Source organism: Hippocampus guttulatus, chromosome 9, assembly GCF_054856545.1.
Source record: "Hippocampus guttulatus isolate MCC_2025c chromosome 9, RoL_Hgut_1.0, whole genome shotgun sequence".
In the NCBI taxonomy this organism is placed as follows: Eukaryota; Metazoa; Chordata; class Actinopteri; order Syngnathiformes; family Syngnathidae; genus Hippocampus; species Hippocampus guttulatus.
Genome location: NC_141269.1, coordinates 2,355,150 through 2,380,818, shown reverse-complemented (window position 1 = coordinate 2,380,818; position 25,669 = coordinate 2,355,150). Strand labels below are relative to the sequence as shown.

The following is a 25,669-nucleotide window of genomic DNA, read 5'->3' as shown; positions in this document are numbered from 1 at the left end:
TCCAAAAAAATCTGCCGGGTAAACGAGCAACCCGGGTTTAAAAATAAATCAATAAATAAACACGGCGTGAGTCAACCTTAAGGAGAGGCGGCGGCGCAGCGCGGCCGACGCCAATGCCTGTGACATGAATTAACACCGCGCCGCCAATCGTGTCGCCCATCTGTTTTAATCACTCCCGCCTCCGGGATGAGACTCGCTTGCCACTTTCATGCGCGGGCATGCTGCACTTTCCACCATTTGCGCCTTTTGCCATGCGTGTTTTTGGAACGTGGGAGGAAACCGGAGTACCCGGAGAAAACCCACGCAGGCCCCGGGAAGAACATGCCAACTCCTCACAGGGAGGCCGGCGCCGGAATCGAACCCGGCGCCTCTGCACTGTGAGGTCGACCCGCTAACCACTGCTCCGCCGGGCCACGTGTCTTTTTAGAATCCTGTTTTTTTTTTTGTTGTTGTTGTTGTTGTTTTTTTAAACAAAGATTTCCAGAACAAAAAAGGATATAGAGATAAAGAGATGTTTATTAAAAGCAGCCCAAGTGCTCCAACTCTCCCCCAACTCCAAAGCACGTTTCAGATTGAAACCACGTAGCCCTGAAGCGCTTGACTCGATCGCAACTATTCGCCACGTAGGTCAATATTTTAAAGGCAACAGGCCGGCGTGTGCAAAGGGCAGGAAAGTGGCGGGCGTCGACCCGCGGCTCCGCCGGTCACGCTGACCACCCCTCGCCGCCTCGAAAAAAATCCTCCTCACATTGTAATTACCGGTGACCCCGGCGCGGGGGGGGGGGGGGCGAGGTTTGATTAGGCCCTCGGTGGCCCCCCCGCGTGCGCCCTCGAGGCGAGGTCCCGACAGGCCGCCGCGGACCCAGACGTGTTGGGAATATTCACCAGTGGCACCGGCGGCCTTCCATTGATTTGTCCGGGATAACGCGGGACGAATGGGCGTCTCAAACGACCGTGAGCCCGCCTGCAAAGTCATCGTTATCAATCCGCCCTCCGTTTAACACGCAAACGCCGATTCCAAGGGGAAACGCAGCCGAGTTTTTCAAGCACGAGTCAAAAGGAGGACCTCAAAAAAGAGGTCATAAAAAGCCAATTTAACCCCTCGGGCTGAGGGCAACTTTGCCAAAAATTCCCGGAAAAAAACGGTGCGCCCAAAGTAAATTTGTAGCCGTTCTTGAACCATTTGCAGTATCAGCATAGCTTTGGTCTCCTTTGAAATATTCCAAACGTTATCATGATGAATATTTCTCCCATACAGTACGAATTTGTGTAAGTGCTCCCGTCACTGAACTATGGATGTTTGAAAACAGAAAGAAAAAGTCAATCTTTTGTTTGTCTCATTTCTTTCCACCAAATCTGCCTTGAAAATGAATTTAGAATGTTGATTAGACACACGACAGGATCAACGCTTGAGGTCTCCCCAAGTTCCGGTTCAAATTTGACAATTGGAAAATGCCGGGCACCATTCGACATGTTCACAAATGTACTCAGCTGACCGCGTGCACCAGCGATTTGTTTTGACAGATGTCGGTGGGCCGTCCCAACGTCAAAGGGTTCATGCCGTCGTGTTGAGTCAGTCGCCGCCGTTGACGTTTGTATTCATCAAGAGCGATCCAGCAGCTACTGGCTTTGCGATCGTCGCAGCTTTTGAGTTGAAGACAAAAGATCGGAGGATGAATCTCAGCCCGTCGCGTCCGTTGCAAGTCGGGCAAGTTCAGCCACCCGACACTCGAACGGAGAATGAAATCATTTTATTAGTCAAGGAGTGCACTCCGCGTTGCTCCAAACGCTTCAAGACACGATTAATCGACAAAGGGCAACATTTTGGACGCTCAATTCATTGATTGGTTTGGCCAACTTTGGAGCCTGAGCAGAGGTCTCTGCTCTCCCGCTCGTTTTCTCAATCTCTCCCTTTCCGTCCCAGTTGGGTGTTCTCGTATTGTTTCCCAACCACCCGGACTGGATTTCTGTTTGCCCCGATATGGCAAAACTGATGAGGAACAACAAGGAAAAATAATTGGCTCAGCTTTGGCATTTAATTAGCGTCTAATTCTTTTCCCATTGTCCTTTGTGCCGAGTCAATTAGCAGGCGCACTTGGAATCCTCAAAAGCTGATTTTTATTCATTTGCTTTTTTTTTTTGAACGAGACACCGCCGACCGTGTTGAATGTTAAACGTGGGCGGGGGGCCGGACCGGTTGTTCATCTCGGTTCTGCCGAGCGCCACGCCGCTTCCTTTTTGGCATGATCGCGGGCGTTGATTTGCCAGCGGTGATTCGTGAGCGGGCCAAAAAGTCGATTTTAAGATTTCAACATAGGCGCATCGAATCTGGCTTCAAGCCTCAGATGAGCATAGCGAGTAGTACGCCAATGAGGAAACATTCAAACGCACACCGAGCAGCAAAATATTCCCCGGGTTGTTTTCCGAACCCGCTCTGCGGGTAGCTGTGGATTTGCAGCACATTGGGTTACTCTTACCCAAGTTTGGGTTTATTATTTTGACCCGGCAAATTGGGTTGAAGAGCTGTAGCCGTTTGCCATTTTCAACAGTTGTGTCCGAAAGTCGGAGTCAATGACTCACCGCGGCCACCAAAGTTGTTTCTTCTTAGACATTGTTGATTATAAAACTCGCGCCGGTTGTTCTGAGAACCTGGTAACATATTTCTCCTTCGCTGTGTTTTCTACGCCTCGTTGGATCTTCACCCAACGCGCTAGCTCTAATCCTTCACCCAAGGTCGAAATAACTCGGCGTTTTATTTATTTGTAACATTGTGGCGGCTCACACGCACGCGCGAACTTAATCTGTGACACGCTGTGGGAGGCATGTCATTGTTTTTTTTCCACACAAAGGAGTTTTGTTGGCTCGTTGTTCAGTGGGAAAATGGCAACGTCGCCGAGGGTCCTTGTCGTTCGCAAATTTCAATGAGCACATGCGAGTTTTTCGAGATGATTTGGTTTTTGACTGTGACGACGCCCGCAGAGTTGAATCCGGGTAATCCGCGATTTACGAGGGTTCCGACTGACGACGTGGACGACCGCGTCGCTTTCTGCGGAACCTGCGTTCATCTGGCTGATTTTCAGGTTTTGACTGATAGCTCTGAGCGCCCGGCGGTCGTCCGTGTCAATGCAGTGATGTCGGTTTTTATTACCAGATGATGACGACGATGATGATGATGAGCATCGGTGTGTCAGTGTCACTGGGATTCAAGTGTCTGCATTATGAATGTAAAAAGCAGTTTAAAAACACACCGAAGCCTTTTTCAATTATTCACACCATTTCCCCTGGCAAACCACCGAGGCTTTTCGACGCCGGCTCGTCAACAAAATTAGGTTCCACCTACATTTTAAAAGCATTGTATTTTCACCGATAAAGGTAGCACTTCCTCACCAAACTGCCCTAATCACATTGGACAATTTGTGCATGTGGCACATGCAGTGGACACACCAAATGCCCTCCGCACTCCAAACTTTGCATGTCCACGAGTGTGACAAATATTGCATTATCCACCGAGCATGTTGACAGACTGTATGTAGATTCTCTGGTGGACACAGCACTTCATCACCAAGATGCCTGAATAACACCTGTCAATTCGTGGGGCAGCTTTGTACATGTGGTGCATGCAGCAGACATATTAACCCCCCCCCCCCAACACACACACTATGTTGACATGTATTTTCACAAGTGAACCCATCACTTTATCTCAGAGCTTCCAAATTGCACTTTGTTGCAGATTTGGGTATGTGGCAGATGCAGTGGACACAAAGACAAAGAAACACCCCCCCCCCCCCCACACACACACACGCACATACAAACACACACACATATGCGGCTTGAACAAGTTTCAATGAGCAATCCGGTTTGCGCTTGTCGTCTTATCAGAAGTGAACTCCAACAGCGCTGACAGCTAATCTGATTAGCCGATATGCGAATCGATGCTAACGCAGCAGCCAAGGCTTACTTTTCGGCTTTGCGCCATCGTGTTCGAGCGGAGTCACTCGAAAGGGTCGAGCCAATCAAGCCACGTGACACGAGGGTCATAGGTGAGGTTGGGGCCTATCCCAGCTGCCAATAGGCGGCTGGGATAGGACTCAAACTGGTCGCCAGCCAATCGCGGGGCACACAGAGACAAACAACCCCTTCACAATCACACCGAGGGACAATATCGAGCGTTCTATTAAACCTTTAAAGTTAGGAGGGCCCGCCGAAGGGCCCTCCGTCATCTGTCAAAACTAATCGCTGATGCAAACAAAAGATTGACCTTTTCTTTCTGTTTTCAAACATCCATAGTTCAGTGACGGGAGCACTTACACAGATAAAGTTTGGAATATTTCAAAAGAGACCAAAACTATGCTGATACTCCAAATGGTTCAAGAACAGCTACAAATTTACTTTGGGTGCACCTTTTTTTCCGGGAATTTCTGGCAAAGTTGCCCTTGGGGTGGGAACTCCAGAGACTAAAACGATGTGTACCCAAGGAATTCAAAGGTAACTTTTTGTCACCTTTAGACCATGAGTGTGTCTTAACATGGGCAGTCTGTGTATCGAATTGTAAATGAGTTATTGCACTCCACCGCCTTCCGCCTCCCACCCCAAAAAAAACAAGGAAAAAGAAAGTACCGGTAGTCTTCTTCATGCATTGCTCTGAAAAAAAGCCACCTTGGCAAATGCAATGGGTCAGCGTGTGTATGCGCGTGTACTGCCACCTACTGACGTCATGCGTGACTACAAGCTGTTCAGGCGTCACTTGGATGCGTTCAAGTTAGATCGCGGTTAGCACGTCCGCCACGCGGTCAAGAGGTTCTCGGTTTGATTCCCCACCCGCCAAAAACATGCATCGTGGAAGATGACCTCAAGACTCTCGGTAATTATTTTTGTGAATGTGTGCTTCCTACGTGCACCTTCAGCTGGACGCCAATCAATTCCAGGGCACTGTCCGTATGTGCCCTGGAATTGATTGGCGTCCAGCTCAAGGTGCACGTAGGAAGCTTCTCTGGTCAAAAGACAGCCCAAAATATGCTCCAGTTAGCTGCAATGCTATTGAGAAAAAAAATGCTAGAGAAAACGGCCGGTATGGTACCGCATCGGCATATCTTATAAACAATTGACTGGCAACCAGTCCATGATGTGCCCCACTTCTCTCAACAAAAGTCAGCTGGGGGAAGCTTGAGCTCACCTGCTCATCCGAGATAAGCACGACAGAAAAGGGATGCATTGTATTGCATTGCATCAGGGTAATTTTATGACCGATGTGTTCCCCACTTCTCTCACCAGAAGTCAGCTGGGCTCCAGTTGCCCGCGGCCTTAAAGTCTGTCCTCTTAAAAAAAGTACCGGTATGTATGGCTTAGATATGGTATTGCACCGACGTACCTTTATATACACAGTTGACTAGTTTAATGTGCGCTCCACTTCTCTTGCTAAGCGTTAGCATTGTCTTCTGTTACCTGCCACACCAATCGGAGCAAGCAGTTAAGGCAACAAATGCTCGGAAGGCATTTCACTGTACCGGACTTGCTCCGCACTTGATTTATTCATGACCGGCCCGACAGTGTACCCCGCTTCTCTCGCCAAAGATCAAATGCGATAGACTCCAGCTCACCGGCAAGCCAAAAGATGAGCGCTTTCGAAAGCATGGATGGCATCGCAAGAAAGTAGCTTTATAGAACACGACTGACTGGTGCGGGATGTTTCCCGCTTCTCTCACCAAAATTCACCATGGAATAGGATCCAGCTCTGAAGAAAGACATTTATTAGCCCTCCTTATTAGTTGCTAACATTATTACACATTATTCATATGGTTATTAACCGGTCTCACCTCTGCTTCTACGTGAGAGCTTATTCCTTTAATGAGCGATGTAGGAATTTAATCCGTAAACACCCCCTGCGGGGATTTTTTGCCGTTTTCATTGCTCTCTGCCACATCAAAAACTTTCTTGGTTTCACTTTTTTTCTCTCTTTTAAGTAAAGATGAGCTCTTTTATTCTAACATGATGAGAGTGGAGGTGCGTCTGAACGGTTTTCACGTCGGACCGGAGCGCCCCATTGCTCTGCTTCACGGAGCTTTGACTCTGCAGATGGATGTCACTGTGGAGGGCAGGTTGCCCTGCTGTATTATTTGGAGAAAGAGGCTCAGAGGAGAGGATTTTACACCTGTGACGCGTGGCTGCTGCATGCTCAAATCCTAAATTGACATTTGACGTATTTAAAAAAAAAAAAAAGAAAACAAGAGTTGAATATACAGCATCCTTCAGCTAATAATAGATAAATCAGGAACACGCACGTAGGATAATACAGCAATTTCAGATTGGGGCGTTAAACCAAGACTTCGACTCAAACCGCAAGATTAGTTTTTTTTTTCTTTTGCGAAAAAGTCGAAGTCGCAATGGAGCGTGCCTCTGCGGCCGCCGTAGTTGTGTTAGTCCAACTTCCGCTTCCCTTTCGTCGCCGCGCAAACATAATGGCGGAATATTCCAGCGTTAAATCGACCAAATTGGTTCTGAAGGGACAGAATAAAGGGTAAGGCGGGACATGTCTTGCGGAGGTGTACATTGTGGGGTGTTTTAAAGCTACGGTGTCATTTCAGTTGGCGCTTTAGCGATTCAAGATAAATGCTCACAGGCGAAAGTTGACGTGATTGAGATAATGAACGATAAGGCAGCCCACCGTTAAACTGAAATTTTCGATTTTTATATAATGTGTCTTATTTTGCGTTGGTGTCAATTGACGTCTTCTAAATATTAGTAAGCGCAACAAGAAGCGTGTTGCTGGCGATATCGTGCAACCGCGCGACGCTGATGGGGAGTTGAATTCGGTCAAGTGATGAACGAAATAAGGCATCAATTATTGATATACGGGACAGCGCAATTAACAGAATTCAAATCGACTTAGTCTTAATTCTGTTCTTTTTTTTTTCTTCACGACTCAACGTCTTTGAGTGGTAAATTTGGTTTCACGCGTTTGTATCCGTGAATAAATAAACAAAATAGTAATGGGTAAAAAGAAGAAGAAAATGTGAGAGTTGCCATTTCCAATTTTTCCACTCCATTCTCTTATTGATAGGAAAAAGAAGAAAGACAAAAACAAGAAGAGAAAGGCAGCAGATAACCAATCCAAATTGGATGTTGTCGGTATGTGCCCCTCCTTTTTAATAGTAATCATCTCCCTGTCTTCATGCTTAGCAAAAAGTAGTGATTTAGTACATGGAATTTCTTCTTCTTTCGTCTCCAGGCGGTTGGTGGGCCGTCCGACATTTTGGCGAGATCATGGGCACGGTCGCTATTGAGATGCACAACAATTCCTACATCCACGCCCTGGACACGGGGCTTTTCACAGTTGGTGCGCCGCACCAAGGTGAGGCCGCGAGCATTTTTGATTTCCCAAGTGGATAACGCACCACTCGACACACCATGAGAGGGACATCCTCCATTTGAGGAAATAGGTGCTTGTAAGTCAACAACACCTGTACATATCTCACTTCAAATGTGCTGTTTTTCTGTGTTCTAACTTCTAAGAGGTTGTCCACAAAATTCAGCTTTGCGATGTCGAAACACAGACGTGAGATGGAGCGGCCGAAGAGGGGGTCGAGTCCAGGGCAAGGATGAGAGCGGGACGGGCGTCGTGAGGAGGAGTTTGCCGCAGGGCACACGGCGTGTTTTTTTTTTTTTTTTTTTTCCTCTCTCGCAGCTCCGCAGATTAATTCAGCACGCGTTTAATCAAAGGCGCTGGAAAAGTGCAGAGGAACTGCAAACTCCCTCAATTCCCCAAGTGTCTCCTTCCTCACATCCTCCCCATTGCCAGGAGATCACAAAGGACGCCAGCTGGAATTCACAAGGAGAAAAGAGGACGCTTTTTCCAAAAACGATTACATAACTCCTGCACATAGACGGCACCCCGCGAACCAGGAAGGTGTTGACGTGGCCGCCTGCTTTGTTCCACTGCTCCCCAACTGCCAGTGGAATTTTGGATTTCCAATGCGGTTCATTCCGAAGTTTTTAAATGGACCGCATGTCTTTTGAGTGCAACTTAACATTTTGGAATGTCTTGAGTCAGCTGTGGAAAAGACTTTCAAGTTCTGCTTCTGAATCGTTAAGGTCCTGAGCGACGTGAAAGAAATGAACATATCAACCTAAAAGGTCTCGGAGGTCAGCAGACCACGGTCAGTTTTTGGAGCCCGAGTTCAAAGCAAACATGGTGACGTAGCATTTAGCCGTTATGCTGCGCACAAATGAAATAAGCTGCTAACAGAAGTATAAAAAAAAATTGAAGGCGGCTTTTTGTAGGTGTCTTTGAGTATTGCGGTTTTGTCACTCAACTGTATTTTTAGGGCACTTTAAATCAACCATTGCTGTTTACGTACATGTAGCTTCGTGTCTTTGAGGTTTAAGACACTTGGCGTCTGAGTGTGTGAGTATTTCGGCGTTGATTTTAGATTTTTTTGTTTCAAGCCGCTCTCGGTGTGAGTGTTAAGTTTTAAGGAGGCCGTGAGCCTTTGGCTGAGTTTGAGTTTGTAAGGCGGCCGTGCCTTTGAGTGCCTTTAGCGTTGAGGCATTAAGCCATCATAAAACTCGCAAAAAGCAATGGCAATCTTTTTTTTCTTTTTTTCTTTTTTTTTGTCCCCCATAATGGTGACCCTCGTGGGCCTCGAGGAGCCTTTTGCATTATTAATGACTACGAGGCAGGTGCGAAGAAATTATGCACATTTTTAAAAATGACCAATATCATTTTTACCTTTTTACGATAGCATAACTTAAGCACTCCCCTGCACATGTGCACAAGTTTGGTAATTATTAACTGGACTGTATAATTTTTTTAATTTATTTTTTGTTTTAGAGGACGAAGGACCAGACCCCCCTGAACAGTTCACTGCAGTCAAGCTCTCTGATAGCAGGTGATGACAAACTCACTGACAGTCTATGACTCTGAGGTATGAACCCAAAGTCCTGAATAGAATCCTGACTCTTTGCGGTTGGTGCTCCTACCGCCCCCACCCCCCGTTTTCCAGAATAGCTTTGAAGTCGGGCTACGGGAAGTACCTGGGCCTCAATGCAGACAACTTGGTGGTGGGCCGCTCCGATGCCATTGGATCCAGAGAACAGTGGGAGCCCGTTTTTCAAGAGGTAGCTCACTCCCCTCTTCAGGTGAAGGCCGCTCGGCGCCTTTGAGCGTCTTTGAGTGCTGAAGCTTCATGATAAGCGTGTCAATAGGTGACTCCAGTGATAATTTGACAGGTTGAGCCCTGCGAGTCCCAGGGACTCGCTGATCAGAAAAGTGAGTCCCATTATGCATTTAGAGTCCCAAATTTTGAATTCTGAAATGGTCTACTTATTCAATTGCATATGATAATAACACAAACAACAACAATATACATTGATAATAGGTTTAGTTCTTCTAAACAAATGCTGCAAAAATTAAAAGAATTCAGGCATACAAGATTATTATCGCAAAAAAAACGATCCAACTTTAGCTTGCTTCCGCTGCGATATCTCCGCAATCAACTTTCGCAACACTTGTTTTAACGTTACGCGACTTGGCAATCGTCTGCTTTGCACGCGGTGAAGGCCGCCAATCTCGTCACGCGAGAACGGAAATCTCGTCACGCGAGATTACTTAACGCGAGATCAAAACAACAATGGCGGCGATTATCAAACTGCGATCGTTCTGGAAAAAACGATTTACCGTAGTTTTTTTTTTTTGGACTGAGAAATTTCCTTGCGTCCCAAAAACGCACATTATTTGGCACTGTGCGTCTGGCGGGAAAATTCTGCGTCTAGGGCGCGGGACGCAGAGGTAACGAGATGGCTGTGACTCCATCTTTGATTATTTTTTTTATTTTTTTTTTGGACATTTTTAGGTCTTTGGGTGCTTGAGAGTTACGTTTTCAAGACGACCAACGTCTTTTTCAGCGTCTTTGAGATTAGAGCAGTTGAGTGTTTAAGGCAACGATATCGATGCGCGTTTAGTTTTGAATGCAGCTAAAAGTTTCTGAGTCTGTTTGAGGTGACTGTCATCGTTGAAATGTTTTTAAAGGCGACGAAGCGTCTTTTGAGTGTCATGTAAGCTTACGAGAGCCGACCTCGAGATAAAACAATTGGCCTTTCCTCGTGGACCAGGGCAAGATGGCGCTCCTGGCCGCCAACAGCTGCTTCATCTCGTACAGGGAGAGCGGCGACATCGAGGCCACGAGCAAGACGGCGGGCGACGGCGAGATGGTGAAGGTGAGGTGTGCTCATGGCGCTTTCCGCCGCGACCCTCGCGTGACCTGCCGGCTTTTAACGGCGAGCCATCGCAGATCCGCTCGTGCGCCGAGCGAGACGCGAAGCCCAAAGACGACATCGCCGACGAGGACCGAGGCAACGTCAAGTCCTGCGAGCTCAATTACGTGTAAGTGCGGTGCACATATTCACTTTTATGAGATATTCTCATGCTTTTATAGTTGACGAGTTCTTTCTTAAAAACTTGTCACACGGTCCGAATTGCCCTCGGCGCGATTGCCGCTTTTATTTCCATATTGCTGGTCAGCCAAGTCGGCGCGGCCTCCCTTGCACACCGCACTTGACTTGCGTCTGGCGAATAGACTAGGATTCGTTTTAGTGCCGGTCAGCACTTTTCTCGTTCCAGCTCATTAATTTTGCTTCCCTGTTCAGTCCACGCAAACACTTGTCAGAGTACACCTCGCCGGGGAGGAGATTTCATTTCACGCAGATAGCTTTGCATTATAAAAGTTATTCATCAAGAAAGTCAAATAATTCCTCAGTATTTTTATTTTATTTTTTGTGCGTGTCAATATTGTGTAGAGTTGAGCTCAGGTGCTGGGAAAGCTCGAAAACTGGTATGGACTCGAACACCTTTGGACGCGGCACTTATTTCGCTCCCATTATCTGTGCATCAACTCAACACGCACACGGTCGACACCATGTTGACAAGCAAATTGCATCACTTAATGCGCGAGCACACTTCCGAGATGGCGTGCCAATCAAAGGCGCGCATCAGAAGAAGTGACCGTTTATGCACGCCTCATCCGCGAGCGTCTCCTTTCCGTCCGCGCGTGACCTTTTGTTTTGTCGTGATGATCTGGATAATGGCCGACCTTCAGCTGGACTCCCAACTGCACTTTTTTTTTTCTCTCTGAGAAATGTATGCATAAAGAAACTTTAGTTTTCTTCTCGTGTTTCATATAAAAACATAACGTATACATTTTATATGTCGTGAATTCTGCCAAGCACCAAGTCGCCATGCGTGCGAACGTTTGAGCCGACTTTTTTTTTTTTCTTTCGTGAAATTGTGACTTGATAGGAAGAAGTTTCAGAGTTTCCAGGACCGTCGCCTGAGGGTGAACGAGGGCGAGCCATCGATGCTGAAGAAAGCCAGACTCGACGGAAAATTTCACGAGGCTTTGCTCGACAGGTACTGCCCAAACAAATGTTTCCACCATGGCACACGCAAGTCAAGTCCAACTTTATTTTCAAATGTGCACAGATGAAAGCCACTTCAGTGTCCATTGACTTCTCTTTGTGATGCATGTCATGATGATGTCATTTTTTTGTCATTACAGGAGGAGCAAAATGAAAGCTGATCGATACTGCAAGTGAACTGTTTTGGGAGGGGGGGGGGGGGGTTGTTGTTTTTGGAGGGGGGAATTAATAAACATGTTGTGCCCATTCGTGTATTATGCATAATTTATATTTAGAAATCAAGGATTAAAAAGTATGTCCCACAAACATGATGGGAAATATTTTGTAACTTCGCGTGAGTGTATGGTTCGTGGTGGGTCAAACAAAGTTGGTGGCTTCAATGCCAAACACCTCAGCGACTATTTGGGGCCATTTCACATATTCGCATCAACATTGCACTTTTGGAACGCTGCCATATCTTGGTACGGGTTGTGCACATGTCACGCAATGCATTGAGGAGATCATGAAAGGAAATGAAAAGTTATTGTGGAGCAAAACCCAAGTCATGTGCTCCACTTCCACGTAGAAAGAACCATCAGATTGGCAAGTGCGTTTCAAGGGAGTGTTTCATTGCAAGCAGTCCCATGTCTTTTTTTTTTTCAGCGCAATTTTTACAGTAGTACAAATCCAGACCATTTTTAATAGTCTGTATCTATGTTACCAAAAATGTGTTTCATACTTGTATGTACTGATATTTTTTTTAATTTAAATACTTGTCTTTACTTTTACTTCCGCGTGGAAAGAAGCATTGATTCTTAACCTTAGAGGGGTGTTATGTTACTAATCAGTGTTTACCTAACACCATTTCATGTTATGTGCAGGATATTGTATGATTTATTTATTGCCGATTTCGGTCGCTGTGGTAAACTCGCCCGACTTGCGTGCGGGTAGCTTGGGATCGGTTCCCACTCAGTGACGGCTGGTTGTGGGTGCGAATATATGTTATTCTCTCTATATACCCTGCGACTGACTGGGGACCAGTTCACGGTGTCGTACGCCTCCCGCCCGCAATCAACCGGGATAGGCTCCAGCAAGCCCCGCCTCCGCAACCCTATTCAAGATAAGGGGTGCTGAAAATAGATTGATTTCGATTTTCCCTCCCCGTCTGATACGACAAAACAGTAGTGTCGTTCGCGAACGAGCCGGCTCTTTGAAGTGAACGATGGGAGCCGGATCCTCATTGGGAGCCGGTCCGAATAGGAGCCGACTTTTTTTTTCTCCTGTTTTTTCCCCCCCTTCGGTTAAAGCCGCACGTGATTGGTCAAGATCCGTGGTAGAAGAGGAAGGGGAGGGTTTTACACACACACACACACGCTGCAGTTTAGAGAAGGGGGAGGGGTTAGAGAAGAGACAGCAGCACACTGAGCAGCACGCAAACAAGACAAACGAGGAGACGAGAGAGTTAGCGAAAAAAACAACACGGTGGAAAGCGGAAAGGTGAGAAAATGGATAGGAAACGCAGTGATATTTGGACTCATTTCAATTTAATTGATAGTTCAAAGGCAGCAAGTAGACTGTGCAAGGTTAAAATATCCCATCGATCAGGCTCCACAAATAACCTGCACAGGCACATCAGAAAAGTCCACCCATCAGTACAATTTGAAGAGAAAAGACAAGCAAGGGAACCAGCTATTAATGAAGGTGCTAGTGTGTCTGCAACTGTTGCTGCTGCTGCGATGTCACAACTGCCTAGATGTACAACCCAGAGCTCTATGAGCCACTTTATGCAAAAAGCTATAAACCAGCAAAACAGAACACAATTGACGAGGAACTGGGTAAAATGATTGCAAGTGATTTTCAGCCATTTTGTGTTGGCTGTATGTTGTTAACATCTGTCCCCTCAGAGAGAATCTTCTCCAAAACAGGGCAAATATTAACAGAGAGGAGAAACAGGATCAACCCCTCAAAGCTGAGGCACTTGGTTTTTCTTCATGCCAATCTTTGCGAAAGACAAGCTAAAACCTTTACCTGGATGCTGCTTTTTTCTTTTTGTTTTACAAATTTTAATTTATAATTTGTTGTGTGGTATTCAATGCTTACTTATGTTGTTTTACTGTAAATAGTTAAAAGCTTATAAATATACACATTCAGAGATTGGAACTTTTTGACGACCTTGTTTTGAGATGGGTCTTTGTACTTTGTTGGTTTTTCTTAATACTTACTTGGTTTTTCTTAATGCCAATCTTCGCTAAAGACAAGTTAAAACTTTTACCTGGGTGCTGCTTTTTTCTTTTTGTTTTACAAATTTTAACTTATAATTTGTTGTGTGGTATTCAAAGCTTACTTATGTTGTTTTACTGTAAGTAGTTAAAAGCTTATAAATATACACATTCAGAGATTGGAACTTTTTGTTGACCTTGTTTTGATATGGGTCTTTGTACTTTGTTTTTATTTTTGTAGCACTCCATGTTGAGTATGTTCAGAAGAATATACATAAAGCCATATAAATAATAAATATTTGAAATACTGTCTATTTTTTGCATTAGTAATTCATTTTACGCATAATATTACGTTATTTTTGGTAGTAAATTAATTTAAGCAACAAAAAAACTGAGGAGCCATATGGGAGCCGAAAGAGCCGTCTCTTTTTAGGGATCCGAGCCAAAAGAGCCGGCTCTCTAAAAGGAGCCGGAATTCCCATCACTACAAAACAGCCCTCGTGAGGCACTTCCGCAAAGGAAAGCACCAATGACCGTTAGAGGGGTGCCTGATTTTATATCGACACAATGTTAACCAGACGTATCCGCGCCTGTGGCCGAAATATAATTTAGGCGTGTGTTTATCCATAAAAAAACATTACAAGAATTTCCGTTTTACTAATTTAGTAGTATTTAATCACATTTATTGACATTGGTTACCCCTGTGGGTGTCGCAACCGCAAAATAAACCAAAGCAACCCCGACACGCTTCCGCGTGGAAGAAACCATTGAAGGGGGGCGTTATGTAACACCCAAAATATTTTTTAACGAAAATGACAGTTTAATATTTAAATCGACAGAATTTAACTTGTTTGTATAATTATTAAGAGCAACTGCACTCGTCTTTTTTCCCGTCATATTGCGCAAGAAAACGTTAATTCACATTTATTGACATCGGAGCGCCCCCCCCCCCGGTGGAACGTAAGTCGGCTTTCCGTGTCACGATCAACAGATGCAGCCCCACTCTGGAGTCATTTTAAAACATTTGTCTTCAGTTGGCAGGTGTAAACAGGATGGCCCGCTTTCTTTTTATTTTAGCTGCTTTGTGCGCGGCTACGTCGTCACAGTTTGTACCGCCGGTAAGTAACATTCGTGTTTCGGTCCCTGTCTCGTTGACGAAGTGTGAAGAAACTGTGTCACTTGAAACCTAACTCTTGGAATAATTCGATTTCCTCTGTAATGTATTTATTTACAGTATACAGAAGACTGTCGGACGGGAATGTATCCTCCGAGCGGGCCCACGTAAGTCACATTGCCGTGCACGAAGGGACGCCTTGCTTGTGTTTTGTTATGGTTGGGCTGTCGTGCTTTCACGTGCACCTCGTTCAGCACAACGCTTCAAGATTGCCCTCAGTTTGTGCAAATTAGACACGAAAACCGTAGTTTAAATTTTTTTTTTAACACAATATTCTAAGGTTGCGAAAATTCAACGTTCTGGTGTCGAGTCGGCAGGGATTACATTTAGATTTTATATGCACGTGTAAATTGTTTAACCGCGGTATGACGTGTTACCATCTTGACGTTATGATTGTGATTTATTCACATGTGTTTTGTTGATTGCCGTTGTTCCAAATGTTACATACAAGCCCAATTGAAATTCAGGTTTAAAGGCGCCGTGAGCTGGTACACCGTGGACCTGGACTTGCCGCCCAAGGACCGATGGACAGCCGTCATCACTGACAAAAGGGCAGAGGTGCAATCTTTTTCTCGACAATCACCATCATTTTTATTATTGAAATATTTTGAGGATTATTGTTGTCTGCCTCCCGTGTCTCAACGTGATGTTTGCATCCAAGTTGGTGAACATGATCCAGGCCGTGCGAGACTTGGCCAACGCTTTTGTTCCCGGCGGGAAGCTTGTCATGCTGGTGGATGTCACTCTGGTGAGGAACTCTCCTTGTTTTTCCTTCCCCCCCCCCCCCCCAACAAATGAATCCTGTGCATGTCGTTTTTAATCTTAATCTGTTTTGATGTTTGCGCGGGCAGCCGCTGATGGTCAACTCGCTCCCGTATCCGTTTGGTGACGAAATGAAAGGAATCGCGGCCGCCTCGGGAGTTCCTCTCGGTAAGCGGTCACGTCTGTTTACAATTTATTCCTGTGTCAAATGACAATTTTGGGGGAAATTATTCCGTTTTTTTCCTCATAGCATTCTTTTTTTTCCCTGTAGATTGCAATAATTTTTGGAGGACCTTTTTCTTGTACAATGTAAGGATACGTATGACTTTTTTTTCCCCCTGCAGGATAATTAAAAACAAATTCTCGTAGCTTTATGACCTCTTTCTCATAGGGTTATGAGTTTTTGGATTATGTCATTATTAGACGTAGGCCATTCCCCCCCCCCCCCCCCTCCCTCTATAAGCAGCTCATGGACCGCAGATTTCCTTTCCTGTTCATTTTTGTAGGTGAGGTGGTCCTCTTTAACATCTTCTATGAGGTGTTTACGGTGTGCACTTCGGTGGTTGCAGAGGACACGAAAGGTCAGTCAACTCCCGTCGAAGATGACCAAATGGGGAAACGATACTTTCAAAAAATGCATATGTCAATCAATTGTGTCACCAAAATTGAGCCAAATACTTTTTTTTTTTTTTTTGTGTTAACAGGAAACCTCCTGCATGGTCGCAACCTGGACTTTGGTTTGTTCATGGGGTAAGAGCGCTGCCTGTTTTCCAATTTGGGGTACTGTTTCTTGAAGTACTCCCGGTATTACTTTTTCCTCTGCTAGGGTTCAGACTTTCCCCCCCCCCCCCCCTGTAGTTCTCTGCTGTTGGCTAAGTAGCAGCAAAGAGTTCATGAATGGCCTTTGCGTTAAAAGAAATGTTAAAAAATATACATATTGGGTGTCAATAATTGTGCCCCACCAAAATATGCCTAGCAACCTGTGACTGTGGGAAAAAAAAAAAGATCATTTGAAATCTGCACGCGATGCTCGTGCCAAAATGTCTCCTGTGGCGTTTAGACATGAGTCAAATCTTGTCTGTTTGTGTTTGTGTGTCAGATGGGATGTGAAGAACAAGTCTTGGGTCATGAGTGAGCAGCTGAGGTCTTTAGTGATCAATGTGAACTTCAAGAGGAACAACCGCACCGTCTTCAAGTCCACCAGCTTTGCCGGTTACGTCGGCATGCTGACCGGACTCAAGCCCGTAAGCTTTTCTCAACATGCCTGCACGCGCGCACACACACACACACACACACACACAACTGACATCTGAACAGGGGTGTGCAGACTTTTCATATAACCTGTAAATGATTTTATGTGGTCTCCTTTCTCAGAACAGGTTCAGCCTCACCATGAACGAACGCTTCAGTCTGGACGGAGGCTACATCGGTCAGTCGCTTTTTGGCGAGGATTCCGACTCGTATTGTTTGTTAAAATTCGGACTTTTTGACTCTGAAATGCATTTTTATGTCCTCGTGTAGGCATCCTGGAGTGGATCTTTGGAAAGCGGGATGGTGTCTGGATGAGCTTCCTCACTCGCGCCGTACTGGAAAATGCAACCAGGTATTTTCAGTTTTTTGTCTGGAAATTTGATTGATTGCTTGATTGATTTTTAAAGCCCCTGAAGCTAGTTTTGCTGCAACCCGAAATTTGGTAGGCATGTCAACCATAAGTCGACCACGCCAAAAAAAAAAGTGACAATTCGCTCCCCGAGGCGCTTTGAAACATAAAATGTGGTGGACACTATCGTCAGTCGAACCACAAAAAAAGTCTCAGGGGGCAAATCTGCCGGTGTGGTTTGAAGCGCACAATTTTGACGACCGTTGCGGCCATTTCCTAAGACGACCGTTGCGTGTTGTTCTCTCCGACTTGCGACGTAGCTACGATGAGGCAAAGTTTCGTTTGGCTCAGACGAAGCTTCTGGCGCCCGCCTACTTCATCCTGGGAGGAAACGGCACCGGGCAAGGTTGCATCATCACCAGATCCAGACTCGCCAGTCTGGATATCCTGCAGTAAGTCAGCCCTTCTCCTTTTAGAAATGACTCGCATTTTGGATATTTTGAATTTATTTTGTTTTTGTCTCGGAAAGATTCCAATCCACTTCTTAAATAAATGCTACTATATTCATGTAAAACAAGCATTTAAAAAAAAGAAAAAGAAACTTAATATTTAGGGGAGGGGGGGGGTTCCTCTTGAAAAAATCGGGACTCAGTTATGCCACTATTCATGAAAAAAGACAACTTTTTTTGGTCTTAATATTTTGTTTCGTTTTGTATTTTTATTTCAATAGATATTCATTCTTGGGGGGTTTTCCTTAATTTTTGAAGAAATGCTATTTTTATTTTCTAAAAGAAAAAAAATCGAACCAAATTATTGAAGAAATTCTTTATTCACACAAAAGTAAGAACTTTTAATTTGCTTTCGATTTTTTTTTTTTTTACCCCGAAAAAATCCCCGAACTCATTTCTTGAACAGAAGCCACTTTTATTCCTATGAACTGACGCCGTTCTCATCTTGATTTTGTTTTTACTTCGATTTTATTTTTCAGCAATATTTTCTTTTGATTTCAACTTTTTTTTTTTTCTGTGTGGTCCGACAAGTCCAAAGGTCCGGTCAGCTCGTCGAATGTGCTTGGTGGAGGTCAACGCACAACTTGAGCTCGAAGCCGAAAGGAGAAGCAAATTGCTCTTTAGTCCTTTTGGCTCTTGTGAAATGTTTTATTGCTCAACGAATGACTGCACAAAGCACATGACTGGACAATTGCGTTTGTCACCTGATTAGCCCTAAAAACAACTCAAGCCTTGTGTCAAGCCTTTTTTTTCTTCTTCTTCTTCTTCCCTCCCTCTCTCTCTCTCTCTCTGGAGGATCGATCTGAAGCTGGGCCGCTGGTTTGTGCTGGAGACAAACTACGACCACTGGAAGGAGCCGCTCTTCCTGGACGACCGCCGCACACCCGCCATCGAGTGCATGAACCGAACGACGCGCGCCGTGAGGACAAAACCGTCACACAAATTTGCCCTTTTTTTTTCTCTCTTTTTAAATTCTTGCACAATCATGAATTTGGACTTTGTCAAATTACAAAAAAGAACTTTGACCTCGGGTTGGGCTGTATTCAAATTTTGACAGCAGCCACTTCATTCCAGCCGGGGTGTAACGGTAGTATCGACTCTCATGTTCACCCACCACCACGAGTCTGTCTAGCGTAGGCCGGACTCGTATCCCTGACTTACCTTTATGACTTTTCAAAGACTTTGCTTTCGTCTTTCTTAACTCATTCAGTCCCAAAGACGTTTTTAAGCGTCTTTTCAGACTTGGTCCAGAATTGGCTGGTACTGAATGAGTTAATTGTCGACTTTGCTGTAGACTTTTTTCCATGACATTTTTCTTCTTAGCAATTACACATAACTCTTGTCCCGGTCCCTTAGATTTGCACCTTTCCTCGATAGTACAATGTAGTATTTCTGTTGTCATGGGTACGTGACAGTCATGTGACTCTTGCCGTTTGACAGAACGTGTCCCTGAAAACGCTATACGACGTGCTCTCCACGAAGCCCGTCCTCAACAAGGTGAGGGCTGACAACTTTTAATTTGGAGCGTGTCTCACTAATCCGCCGTCCTGCTCATTTTTCTCCCGTTTTTGACGCACAAACAGTTGACGACGTATACCGCGCTGATGCAAGTGTCTTCGGGCACGCTGGAGTCGTACGTCCGCGACTGCCCCAACCCCTGCATGCCCTGGTGAAGATGCCGCCACACTACCGTCCGGCTGCGCCCCCCCCCCCCCCCCCCGAGCGTCCCAGCCAATGGAAATGGGTATTTCATTCATTCACTGCCAGCCGTTTGAGAGGGAGACTCCACTTTCACATCCCACAGAATTTTATCTTCCGCGACTGTATAAGTACTGAACCTAGAATGAGCTCACTCCTGCACTTCGAATAACCCAACGGCACATTTTGAACAACACTCTGGAGTTTCTGAACGGTTTGAATCATCGCGCGCTCAGAGCACAGTTCACCCCCCCCCCCCCCCCCAATGTCTTTATATTTGTTGGTGGCAGCGAACGGTGTGATTCCAGTGGACAAATGTCAACGTACACGGCAGTGAATGCAAGTAGCAAGGTCTTTGCCCAAGCGTGGTCGTTTTTGTAGCCTTGATCAATTCTAATGTGTGTACAGTGTGTCAATTAGTGCTCCTCAATGTTTTTAAATGTTTTAACAGGTCAGCTCGGTTACAAGTGCAGGAAAGTAATCCTGACAATTGTTTTGTTTTCTCTTGAAGCACGAGATGGCTCATCAGAATTTAAAAGTAATTGGACCTTTTACAGATAATTTTCTACTGATCTACTACTATCAGCTTTATACTGACTATTATTAAATCAAACACTGCCAGCAATGGTGACTGTACGTTGTTTTTCTTTCCATTTTTACAAAATACCAGAATGTAACAGATTTTAATTCATACTTGGACAAGTAAGGAAATGCTTGATTAAAATCAGTGATGTGTTCCTCGAGCCGGTCCTTGGCCTCGAGCACCGAAGGGCGGTCCTTGGCTTCGGAGTCAAGTCCTTGGCCTTGGGTTGCCGGTCATCGGATACAACGAGGGATTAGAGTCCCTAATCCTTCGTCCACAGGTATAAAGTGGGCCAGAGGACCGCAAAAATCACGAAGAAATCAAACAAAATCCATCCAGGGAAACCCACGTCGATAACTTTGGTGCTTTAAGAGGGGCGGGGCTGTCACTGACAGTCAGTACATCGTGTAAAGAGCAGCATCACAGTTAATTTCAATCACGGTTCGTTCCGTTCGCGATCGGCAGTTTAAATAGCGTGTAAAGCCTTTCTGTAACAGTGGTGTCTTTTATTTTGTTACTTTTGCACAGTTGTCACGTTTGTGCGGTCGCACTAGAAAGTAATTTGCGTTACAGCTGGAGTCAATAATGTCGGCACTTCACTTTCGGGTTTGGCCGTTGGGATTTGGAGTCCTTTTGCTCCATTCCAGTTATGTTTGCTGAATGCTTTCTCATGTTTGGAATAATGAATATTGATAATACATAGTTTAAAATCACGGTTGATTTCATTATTTTTTTTATTATTATTGTGAAGTTGAAGGTATTAAATTAAATTAATTAATGTAGTATTAGTGGGAGTGGTAATAATAGTAGTACTCAGAGAATGTTTAGTGATTCAGCCATCTCGTTACCTCTGCATCCCGCGTCCAAGACGCATAATTTTCCCACGGGACGCACAGTTCCAAATAATGTGCGTTTTTGGGACGCAAGGAAATTTCTCAGTCAAAACAAATAAACAAACAAAAAAAAAACTACGGCAAGCCTGAGGATTTCACGGTAACAATCGTCACCGGTAGCATGTCGTTTTCCGTGGCGTCATTTTAATGGTACCGAAAAATTGTTTAACCATAAAAGTCACCGCACACGACTTGACTGTGTGATCAACGCGATTTCACTGTGCCTGTATGTGTGTTTGTGGTGTGGTGTGTGAGTGTCTTTCTTCTAATTTACTTGCGTTTTGTTTTTCTTTTCAGTGTGGGGGGGGGGGGGGGTTGCAACAAATAACGCTATGTGCGCATGCGGGTTGCTACCCAGTCAGCAAAGGCATCTGGCCCGGATTCGGCATGAAGCTGGCACAGCTGCCCTTTAGTCAGCACTGGCATATAATGCATGTGGGCCGAACGCGGCTCAGGAGTGGCAAAGGAGGCACTGGCTTGACTCTGGCAAACCAGATGAGGGCCAGTTGTGGAGTGAAGTATTTGGGCCAGAAATCAATTTACAACTCCGGCCCGTATATGGCCAGCCAGTATTGAGCCACCCTTAAATGCAGTTTCAGATTAATTTTTTCAACACACAGCCTTGTTTTACAATTAATTGCACACCGATGCGGAATTCTATTCATCGCACACACACACACACACACACACGCGCGCGCGCGCGCGCGATGTTCAATCAAGCCCGCAGGATAATTTAAAAATGAAAAAAATGCATAAAAGACCTTTTTCACAATTACACAGACATAATTAATATTTTTAATAAGGTGCAGTTCATTGAGTATCCGCTAGGAAACACTGTTTTGACCAGAGAAGAAGACAACAGCAGCATTAGTCCGTCACTGAGACAGACCCATGACAGCAGACGCTATCAATAGCACTCTCACATTTACACATTTAATAGCATTCTCCTTAGTTTGTAAGGTGTAGGCAGGGATTACATTTAGATTTTATATGCACGTGTAAATGGTTTAAAACTTCCTTTCTTTATAAATCTTGTTTAATCAAAGTGCATTACTATATTTTGCAATACCAATTACTTGCTAAAGTTTGTACAATCAATGGGATCAGTTGCAATGCATATATGTGAATGATAAAAGTAAATTGCGCATTTGTTGAAGGAAATGTAAGGTGCTTCATGAAATGTTTTGTAAAAGATACGTTCATTAAATTTCAAAATTTCCAAATGTTCTTGTGCTTCTTTAAACCAAAACAAAGGAAAGACATGTTGTTTTGGTTGTTTATAGCAAAGTATGGTATCATTTTAATGGTCCGGCCCACTTGACATCTACCGAGGCCGTATGTGGCCCACCATGTGAAATGAGTTTGACACCAGTGATGTATAGTAAGGGGTTTTTAGCCGAAAAAACGACCATGTGTAGTAAGGCGTTTTTGGCCGAAAAAAACCACCATGTATAGGAAGGTGTTTTTAGCCAAAAAAAACGCCCATGTATAGTAAGGCGTTTTTAGCCCAAAAAAAACGCCCATGTATATATAGTAAGGCGTTTTTGGCCGGAAAAAAAACGACCATGTATAGTAAGGCGTTTTTAGCTGAAAAAATGACCATGTGTAGTAAGGCGTTTTTAGCCGAAAAAAGCCCGACCATGTGTAGTAAGGCGTTTTTAGCCGAAAAAAACGACCATGTATAGTAAGGCGTTTTTGGCCGAAAAAAACGACCATGTATAGTAAGGCGTTTTTGGCCAAAAAAAACGACCATGTATAGAAGGCGTTTTTAGCCAAAAAAAACGCCCATGTATAGTAAGGCGTTTTTAGCTGAAAAAAACGCCCATGTATAGTAAGGCGTTTTGGGCCGAAAACCCCCCCACCATGTATAGTAAGGCGTTTTTAGCCCAAAAAAACGACCATGTATCGGAAGGCATTTTTGACTGAAAAGAAAGACCATGTATAGTAAGGCATTTTTGGCCGAAAAAAAAACGACCATGTAAAGTAAGGCATTTTTGGCCGAAAAAAACGACCATGAATAGTAAGCCGTTTTTAGCCCAAAAAAATGACCATGTATAGTAAGGCGTTTTTAGCCCAAAAAAACGACCATGTATCGGAAGGCATTTTTGACTGAAAAGAAAGACCATGTATAGTAAGGCATTTTTGGCCGAAAAAAAAACGACCATGTAAAGTAAGGCATTTTTGGCCGAAAAAAAACGACCATGTATAGAAAGGTGTTTTTAGCCCAAAAAAACGACCATGTATAGTAACGCAATTTTAGCCCCAAAATAGCGACCATGTATAATAAGGAATTTTTTTGCGTCAAAAACGACCATATATAGTAAGGCATTTTTGGCCGAAAAAAAACGACCATGTATAGTAAGGCGTTTTTAGCCGAAAAAAACGACCATGTAAAGTAAGGCGTTTTTAGCCGAAAAAAAACAACCGTGTGCAGTAAGGCGTTTTTAGCCGGAAAAAAACGACCATGTATAGTAAGGCGTTTTTAGCCGAAAAAACGACCATGTTATAGTAAGGCGTTTTTAGCCGAAAAAATCGACCATGTATAGTAAGGCATTTTTGGCCGAAAAAAATGACCATGTTTAATAAGGCGTTTTTAGCCCAAAAAATACGACCATGTACAGTATATATAGTAAGGCGTTTTTAGCCCAAAAAAACGACCATGTACAGTATATATAGTAAGGTGTTTTTAGCCGAAAAAAAAGACCATGTACAGTAAGGCGTTTTTAGCCGAAAAAATCGACCATGTATAGTAAGGCATTTTTATACATGGTCGTTTTTTGGGGCTAAAAATGCCTTACTATACATGGTCGTTTTTTTCGGCTAAAAATGCCTTACTGTACATGGTCTTTTTTTTCCGGCTGAAAATGCCTTACTATACCTGGTAGTTTTTTTGGGCTAAAAATGCCTTACTATACATGGTCGTTTCTTTCGGCTCAAAACACCTTACTATTCATGGTCGTTTTTTTCGTTAAAAAACGCCTTACTATACATGGTCGTTTTTTTCATCTAAAAACGGCTCATCGTTCACTTTTGTACCGGCTCGTTCGCGACCGACACATCACTTGTGAAAATGTAGGTGATTGAACAGTCAGAGGTGCTGCCTAAAAGAACCCTTTCTGCACTGAAATACAATGAAATTAATTTTGATTACGTTGGCTGCAATACAAACCGGATACTTCATACTTGACCATAAAGTTAATTTAAAACTTAGTACCTCAATTCAAAAACTAAATCTGACGTTGAAAAAAAATATAAAAAAGACGAATATGAAAATGAACAGAATTTAATTTGCAGTGAGGATCAAATACAGTTTCAAAGAAAAAAAAAGTATTGTTTCAAATTCAGATTGTACAATTCATATTGAGTTATTCAATATCACGTTTAGTTTTTGGTGGTAAATATTCCGCCCCACAGCGTCACACCTAGTTTAGTTTTGGTTGTAAAGTGTCCTAGAGTGTCTTGAAAGACGCTTATAAATGAAATGTATTATTATGATTATTATTATAAGAAATTTCAGGGGTTATTTTTACTGACTATTCACTGTTCATGACATGTACAAATGTCAATGTACACTGTCCATTCTTGTTTTCTTACAGTTCTTACAGCCGCTGTGAGACCTAACAGCCTAACATCTTGGGCCTTAGACCAGGAAATTGATGTCACAATCAAAAGATGGCTACATTTGGCTCCTGATCGGGATGGTGACGGGAAGGAGAGCATGAGAAGAAAAGAGGACATGGAGAGCGCAACAATTTGATGGGCAGAAAAATACCGTTGAAGAGTAAGCTGCATCCCAATTTGGACTTTGTGTTCACTGTTAAAGAAAGGTTATATGGAGTTATATGTGAGGTTCACAAATTATGACAATAAACATATTATTATATTATTTAAAATTTTCCAGCATTTGTTTATCATTGTGTGTATATGTTGTTGTTTGTGTTATTATCATATGCAATTGAATAAGTAGACCATTTCAGAATTCGAAATTTGGGACTCTCTCATGCATAATGGGACTCAGGTAAACTGTAAAATGATCACTGCAGAGATGACCGCTTTTTCTGCACTCAGTGATTGACTTGTATGCAAAGTCATTTCTCAAGTTGTCTTCCGTGCCACGTCATGCCCGTTGAGTGTTGATTTACTTCATATTAAGAAACTACTGCACTAAAACATTAATTCATAAATGTATGTCATATGCTTTTTTGTTTTTCTCAGTATAAATAACACGTACCCTGACTGTTCTACTCTTTGAATAAAAACACTTCATTCAAGCGTTAGGGAGTGCAAGGGGTTATGATGGAGGGGTGTTGCAAATCATGAAGACCTGCCAAGTGGTATGATAACATTGTTTTATACATGTCCTCGGCTAGGCCTCAGCTTCAAAATCAGTGCTTGGTCCTTGGCCTTGGCCTCGGAAAAATTCTCAAGTCCTGGGCCTTGGCCTTGCCTCGGAAAATTTTCCAAGTCCTTGGCCTTGGCCTCGGGTTGCCGGTCCTTGGACACAACACTGATTAAAATTGCACCCAAAGAATTTGATGGAAGGTTCATCTCGATCAAGGCATTTGACAACATATTGGCATGTAGGAAAAAAATGATTTTGCTTGGAAGTTTTATTAGAATACTCGATTTTGCTACAGTTTGCAAATTTACAAGCTTTTAAATTTTAAATGTTTGGTTTTTTTTGGTGTTATTGAAAGGAAATATTTTCTGAAATAGTTCTTGTTAAAGTGACTTGCTTACACTATAAGAAAAATTGTTTGTCCTCAAATATGACAACTCAGCTTATTATCTCATTAAATTGTTGTTCCTTGTAAAAGTTTTTTTCTCCTGTGATTTTTTTTAC

The 25,669-nt window shown here is 43.8% G+C and overlaps 2 protein-coding genes across 3 annotated transcripts; both read left to right on the top strand.

The window, feature by feature from the left end:
* The first annotated feature begins 6,376 nt into the window (after window positions 1-6,376).
* frg1 (FSHD region gene 1) lies at window positions 6,377-13,917 on the top strand. Of its 2 annotated transcripts, none has more exons than XM_086120770.1 (9): window positions 6,377-6,514; window positions 7,058-7,125; window positions 7,226-7,348; window positions 8,828-8,885; window positions 9,000-9,114; window positions 10,108-10,212; window positions 10,287-10,378; window positions 11,291-11,401; window positions 11,550-13,917. In XM_086120770.1, exons 1-9 carry the CDS (start codon window positions 6,381-6,383, stop codon window positions 11,584-11,586), a joined length of 843 nt encoding a protein of 280 aa, XP_085976896.1. In that variant the 5' UTR covers window positions 6,377-6,380; the 3' UTR covers window positions 11,587-13,917. The 2 variants fall into 2 exon arrangements, with proteins under 2 accessions (XP_085976896.1, XP_085976895.1); XM_086120769.1 differs by having other exon boundaries at window positions 9,000-9,135.
* Window positions 13,918-14,579: 662 nt separating this feature from the next.
* Window positions 14,580-19,477, top strand: asah1b (N-acylsphingosine amidohydrolase (acid ceramidase) 1b). The gene is made up of 14 exons (XM_086120890.1): window positions 14,580-14,725; window positions 14,842-14,888; window positions 15,249-15,339; window positions 15,443-15,529; window positions 15,633-15,711; window positions 16,050-16,124; window positions 16,248-16,293; window positions 16,643-16,787; window positions 16,918-16,972; window positions 17,065-17,146; window positions 17,464-17,595; window positions 18,448-18,571; window positions 19,093-19,149; window positions 19,236-19,477. Exons 1-14 carry the CDS (start codon window positions 14,660-14,662, stop codon window positions 19,323-19,325), a joined length of 1,176 nt encoding a protein of 391 aa, XP_085977016.1. The 5' UTR covers window positions 14,580-14,659; the 3' UTR covers window positions 19,326-19,477.
* Window positions 19,478-25,669: the final 6,192 nt, after the last annotated feature.